The 6,419-nt window shown below is 33.7% G+C and overlaps 1 protein-coding gene across 1 annotated transcript; it reads right to left on the bottom strand.

The window, feature by feature from the left end:
* Window positions 1-515: 515 nt before the first annotated feature.
* On the bottom strand, window positions 516-5,214 carry LOC136068127 (uncharacterized). The gene is made up of 7 exons (XM_065774844.1): window positions 5,154-5,214; window positions 4,884-5,011; window positions 2,236-2,316; window positions 2,001-2,120; window positions 1,253-1,333; window positions 879-932; window positions 516-743 (listed from the first exon to the last, which is right to left on the bottom strand). Exons 1-7 carry the CDS (start codon window positions 5,212-5,214, stop codon window positions 516-518), a joined length of 753 nt encoding a protein of 250 aa, XP_065630916.1.
* Between the last annotated feature and the right edge of the window lie 1,205 nt (window positions 5,215-6,419).

Genomic DNA, 6,419 nt, shown 5'->3' with positions numbered 1-6,419 from the left:
AACCCTTCAGTCATAAGTCAAAAACCACGTGTTACGATCTCTAATTGCAGGCTCCTGAAGAGCAAGATTAACTCGTGCAGCCTGGTTTTCACATAAAAGGCAAGCATTGTACGGATTTCTTGGCAAAGAATGTCATTTAGATTATCTATTTATGACTCATGCACTGAACCTCCATCCTTTATTGTCAACAAACTATTGATAGATGTCAAGGGTGTTGTGTACATATATGATTTTTTTTTTTTTTTTTAAATTAATGCACCCATTCATCTAAAAAAAGTTCTAAAGCCGTGTGACAAGGCTAATGTAACATCAACTACCTCAGCTTCGTTCTTTTATTGACTAGAAATAAGTTTTTTCTCATTTTTTCAAAAAATTCTACAATATTACTTCTTTCTTCTTTCAATTTTCTTTCTATGTCGTCTTCCAATATGATTTTATAATTTCTTTGCAAGGGATTCAAAGAATTCAAATGAGCCTTCTGTGAGTTACATCTCTGAATGCAATTACTTTTCAATTCAATAATATTCATCGTCACCATTATCATAGTTATAGTCATCAAAATCCTCTTCATTTTCATAGTGCAATCCATTGCTATATATTCTTGTGGCATCTTCCGGTTCCATGTCTTCATACCCTTGTCCCAGCTCTTCATAGTTGTCTGTGATGTCCCTATCATGCTCTTTCTCACCATCGCTTCCATCACCATTTGATGCTTTGGCTTTTTTATTTAAATCAGAAGGTGGCTGCCAGGATTAAGTATAAAAAAAATATATAATAAGATGAAATAATTTATTTTATTGGTAATTACACGCGCGCACACACTTTCAGAAGCTTAACATTTAAGTTTTCAGAATAAAAATAAGAGGAAATAAAAATACATCGTTGGCAAAGAGTGTCTCCAACACATCATAGTTGATTTTCGAACTGAGTCTCTGTGAACAAGAACACAGTCAACACCGGAAGGAAATTAACATCTTAGGAGCAACGGTGAGAGAAGCAAAAAAGCAATGAAATTAATAGACTTTACACTGGTATAACAGGACAACAAGTGGAAGAAAAAAATATTATATTGTCCTCAATGAAGCTAATAAGAAAATAATATTGGCAAAGATTAAACAGAATAAATGAATCATATTAATACAGTTGAGCTGATATACCGTGTTATTAAAACACACACACGCCTATTTACCATATTTAGTCAATACTCTTATACTCATCATTTGCTTCAAGTGCTGATCTTTTCATGACTTACCTTCTTGATTGGCATTTGATGAGCTGCTTCTGCAGCTGTTTGAGCAGGATTGGCATTCAAATCTTGTTTTCGTTTTCGCTCCTAATTTAATATGAAACCAAAGATATTATTTTTAGAGAATAGAGATTTCTATTGAGAATAACAAGACAAGCAAAATAATAATTTCAAAACAACCACAACTGAATGAAAAAACATTTTCTCTTACAACTCTGCAAGCAGATGGGGAGGAGGGGGACAAGAACAAAAACAAAAACTAACAATAGTCAAAGCAAGTGCATAAGTTTGAGTCATTTTATTTTTACTTTCGGGCTGAAAAAAAAAAATTACATATATAAACAGAGTTTAGGACTGTATTAGCAGATCTCGTTTTCTGGGACCCAGATCAAATGATCAACACTAGGTAGAGGCCTATCTAAACTTCGACAAAAAAATAAGCTACAAATTAAAGCCAAAACATATCACAAACATGATTTGGTCCCAACTATTTTATTTGGAAGATGAAACTATTACCACAAATTCAATCACATGAGATATCAAATTTATAGGTAAATAACTAACGAAATCCTTTCAGACATATCTTTTACTTGACTCCCAATGCCATTATAAACACTATGTAATTAGCCAACTTCACCCGCATTTTTTCAACAAAAAAGCTCCAGTCCTCTTTGCGTTTAAAAGTCTAGGTTTTCACCAAAATAAGTTACCGAAATGAAAAACAAAGTTGAATAAATGGCATGTAAATAAACACCTTTCTCGACTTGGCCACGGCTGCTGCAGCTAATTCATGCGCAGCTTGTATTTCATCAGAACAATTCTCCAAGTCTATCTGACTAGCGACCATCTTTGCAGCAGCTACTGCTTCTTGTTCCTGGAAACCATACAGATACAGTACACTATAAAACCTTTAAGGGAAGAATATTGTCAGATTATGTATATCTTATGTTCACTAAAAAATCAATTCAATGTTGCAATGAAATGTTAACCTCAAGATACTCCTTGTTCATTTCTTCCCATATAATTGTCTTACAACGTGTCTCCTTGTCATTATTAAGGTAGCCATCAATCTAGTAAAACACAAATCAAGCAACAAACTCACTGTTAAAATTAAATGAAAGAAAATGAAATATTATCATGCATAATTGTATAGAGCTTCATAAGAATGCAAGCTGTAACCAACCCAATGAATTCAGTTGTTGAGAATTTCAAATTTTGAGATTTACTAAATCTTGGGAGTTCAAACTCAACAACTCAAATTCCCAATAACTGATATGCTATTGCTTGAATGTGTTTAGAATTTGTTCCAACACCCCCCACCCCCCAATTCATCTTTCAAAAGGAATTCATTGTAAATAACAAACAAATAAAAATTACAAACCAGGCTTATACACTTACAAAACCCTCACAACCATTTTTTTGGAAAAGTTCAAGTCTGAAGAACCCCCATAAAATTTGAATTTAAAGCTCCATATACCTAAAAATAGGCCACTCTATTATTATTTCTACAACCCCATTAAACAAAAAAACTGAAATCGAGATGAGCTTCCATAAATCCTCAAGAGTCCACCGGCAGAAGCACAATATCCCACCCAACTTTCTTGAACAAATTGACATCCTTTTTATTCACTTTCATTTTTCTATAGATAAGTATGCCTTCTATCACTAATTTAGCATCACCTTTCATTAAAGCCTGCTTGCAGCCCATATCAAGCACCAACTTTTGAACTGCCAATGCCTGGCAGCTGCTGAATACAATCTAGTGTTCTCCACCCAAGCTTTTGAACCTTCCCCTGTGCTATTCCTTGCTACAACTACTACACAAGCAATATCTTCATCCCAAGCGGCATCCTTATTAAACTTTAGCCACTGTTCAGGAGGGCATTGCATTCCCAACATGGTATCACTTGATTAAGAATCACCATCTCTGGTTCTTGGTACTTCCCGGCACTCATGGTAAAAGTATGATGTATACTCCAAGCAAAACCTCTGGCTAAACCTTACCTCCTCCAAATAAAACTGAACTTCTCAGCTTCCACAGAACATCAATGGTAACAGCAGCTAACAAGGAAAAATGATCTGCAGTAATTTGGTCCTGCTGCAAATCATCAGGAGCATAATTATTAAACTGCACCAACTTTGATCTCAAGCAGATCTGGACTTCATCCAACTTCAAAGCCCAATCTGAACCAAACCAGATAGCCTTGCTTCTTAAGACCTCAAAAACAAATGAGTTTCTGTTTCCATTCCACACAAACCTCACACCTCTCCTTCACCAACCAAGTTTCTAGCCAATCTGCTTGCTAATGGTAGAAAACCAGTTGCAACACTCCACAAAAACATCCTCAACCTTTTATGCAGCTTTCCACTCTTTTTCTCTACCCTCTTGATCTACCCTTTAGGGTGACTTTAAAGAGAAAATACACAACTTTTCCCCCAACCACACGACTTTATCATAACTTGAACCATACCTGGGAATAGGAATTTTCTTATACCATATTTTAGACAACACTATGTTTAAAAATATAAAATTTGATTGTTTAAATAATCTTATGAATAATTGTTTTGTAGCTACAAAATTAATATTTTGACCATTATGGATAATTTTCAAATGAAAAAAAAAAAAAAAACCCTACAACAATGATAAACATATTTTTGGCTGAAATATCACCCCACCCTCCCCCTTTTTTTTTTTTTTTTCTCTGGAAATCACTCAGTGCACTTGTTTGTTCGATGAAAACTCAAATTGACGTGAACTATATATAATTAGTCATTTTCATGAAGATTTAGATAAACTAGAAATTTTTGTTTTTTTTGATAAGTAATAAACTTCATTGAAAAATATAGAAATCATACCAAAGGAGCCAAAGCACACAGGCAATGTGCTAAGGAAAAAAACAGCAAAAACATTATAAAAAAAAAAAAACTATGGTGCATGGAATGTACAACATTTATCTATAAAAAAAAAAAGAATGTACAACTATCAACCAAAGAGTTCAGACTAAAAACACCTAACACAATTATCCTCTCAAGCAAAGTCCGTAGGAAAGATAGTTTCAACTCATGGATCGATCTCCCCCCTCCTTCAAAAGTACGCCTCTTCCTACAAATACCCCACATGAGGCAATGAAGGATCACCACAGATTATGTCTGTTAAACTTGCTCGAACAGCTAGATAGAAGCTCCACAACAGTACTTGACATAATCCATTGAAACCCAAATAACGAAAAGACCATATTCCACAACTCTCTAGCTACAGGGCAGTGAATAAGTAAATAGTCAATAGTCTCCCCATCCTTCTTACACATGAAACACCAATCCATCACAACAACTATTCAACACCTCCTCAAATTATCAATAGTTAATATTCTCCCCAAAACTGCTTCCCAAAGAAAGAAGCTGACTTTTTATTGGCACTTCATATCTAAGTGATGGGAGTTAGAATTCTCATGTTTCATGAGAACTAAAATGCTAGCTAATTGTAATTGTTGGCAATTATGTCAAATATTTGTGTGACATTCAGCTCTCATTTGATAAGCTTTTGTTGTAGTATGTGCACCTCCCATGAGACCAAAATATTCTATAATAAGGCCAAAAAAAAGAAAAGAAAAAATGGTTAATGCAATAAGCTTCATACCTCAACATCATCAATATCAGAAAGGCCATCTGAATCTGATTCATCATCGGTGATGGAACTCGTATCCTTAAATTTCTGAAATTTATCAGAAACACCATCTACTTCAAACTGATCTCCAGTGGCAGCCGCTGAAAATTAAGCATTATTCAAAATTCAATAGGATTGCATGCAGAGATGTATTGTATAAAAATATGTACAGGACTTGAAAAAAAAAAAAAAAAAAAAAAAAAAACCCTATTCTTTAACAATATTTTTTCAAAGAACACTTACAGTTACAGTTACTTCCATTCTCCCTTTGGTTCAATTTTTCATTCTCAGTTGCACATCCCATTAATTAAGGTCTAAGCACGAATTCTTGTGGTGTAAGTTTGTATTACTTGTGTCACACTGCCTTGATAAGGATCTTCTTATGATAACATGCCAATGTATAATGTATTAACCGATGAAGTTTTCGCCAAACCTTGTCTTTCAAAGAAGAAAAGGTTTTATTATAATTAGCCTGTGCCGTATATAGGTTATGATATTAACATGTCACTGTCCGTATTAACCTATTCGTGACCTAATTAAGTTTATTTTTTAGGTCAATGGGGCCAAACAACCTTAGCCCAGATTTTGCCCTCACCATGCATATTAAATTATTAAAAACAGGCCATGTAGTCCTTGGGTATGCATGAATTGGGCTGGGTTTGGTTGCAAGACTTTTTCAGTGGATCGAAAAAATCTCAACCCAACACAATTAATCAAAGGGGTACAACTCAACCCAACTTACAATGGCCAGGTTGAACCCACAGGTTAGACATTTTTTTTTTTTTTTAATTGGGTATTAGAACGGTAGCAACCAGCAGTATTACAATGTTTGCTGCCCCTACAATCTTTCTATAGATTCTAAGCATAGCACCATACACATATTATTAAACCAAATAGTTTTATTATCCCACCTCAGTTATTGACAAACAAAATAGGATAGCAAAAATATTAAAACTATTTGCAACATTCTTGTCGTCTGAAAATTCTCAGTAGTACCACCTATCCATTTATGTTAATGAGGTGGCCGTTAAATTACATTTAAGCTTGTCATGTGCTAGTTAGTGCAATAAAAACATGATCTGTTATTTCAATTATGTCACGCAATTAAATAGCCTATTTTTTTTTTTTTTAACTTTAAAATTAAAGAATGAAAAAATAATTCAAATCCCTTGTCTAGGCATCCAAATAAAACCCAAACACAAACCCAACAATCCCAGTTTTCTTGGATCCAAATAGAAATTCAAAGGAAAACCCTAACAATCTTGGTGCTTCTTAGCATCTAAACACACATCCAAACCAATGGAGGAGTGAAAAAAAAATTAAGAGGGGGAAAATCTAAATATATCAATCATTTTAAACACAAAAAATAAAACACACACATAAAACATATCTTTAACATTATTATTATATTATTATTTCTTGTTTATATATCTTCTAAAAAAAAGTCAGTTTTATATAATTCAAGGAAAATATTTTTTATTAAGTCATGTGTATTATCCTTTAAATTAT

This window comes from Quercus suber, unplaced genomic scaffold (genome assembly GCF_002906115.3).
Source record: "Quercus suber isolate HL8 unplaced genomic scaffold, Cork oak 2.0 scaffold_100, whole genome shotgun sequence".
NCBI classification, from domain to species: Eukaryota; Viridiplantae; Streptophyta; class Magnoliopsida; order Fagales; family Fagaceae; genus Quercus; species Quercus suber.
Note: the sequence above shows the minus strand (reverse complement) of the source record. Positions and strands in the feature narration are given on the sequence as shown.

Coding starts and splice junctions, on each gene's coding strand:
- LOC136068127 (XM_065774844.1), bottom strand. CDS start 5,214: ATGGGATGTGCAACTGAGAATGAAAAATTGAACCAAAGGGAGAATGGA. Junction 2,317..4,883: donor CTGATATTGATGATGTTGAG/GTATGAAGCTTA, acceptor GTGTTTTACTAG/ATTGATGGCTACCTTAATAA. Junction 1,334..2,000: donor CCGTGGCCAAGTCGAGAAAG/GTGTTTATTTAC, acceptor ATATTAAATTAG/GAGCGAAAACGAAAACAAGA.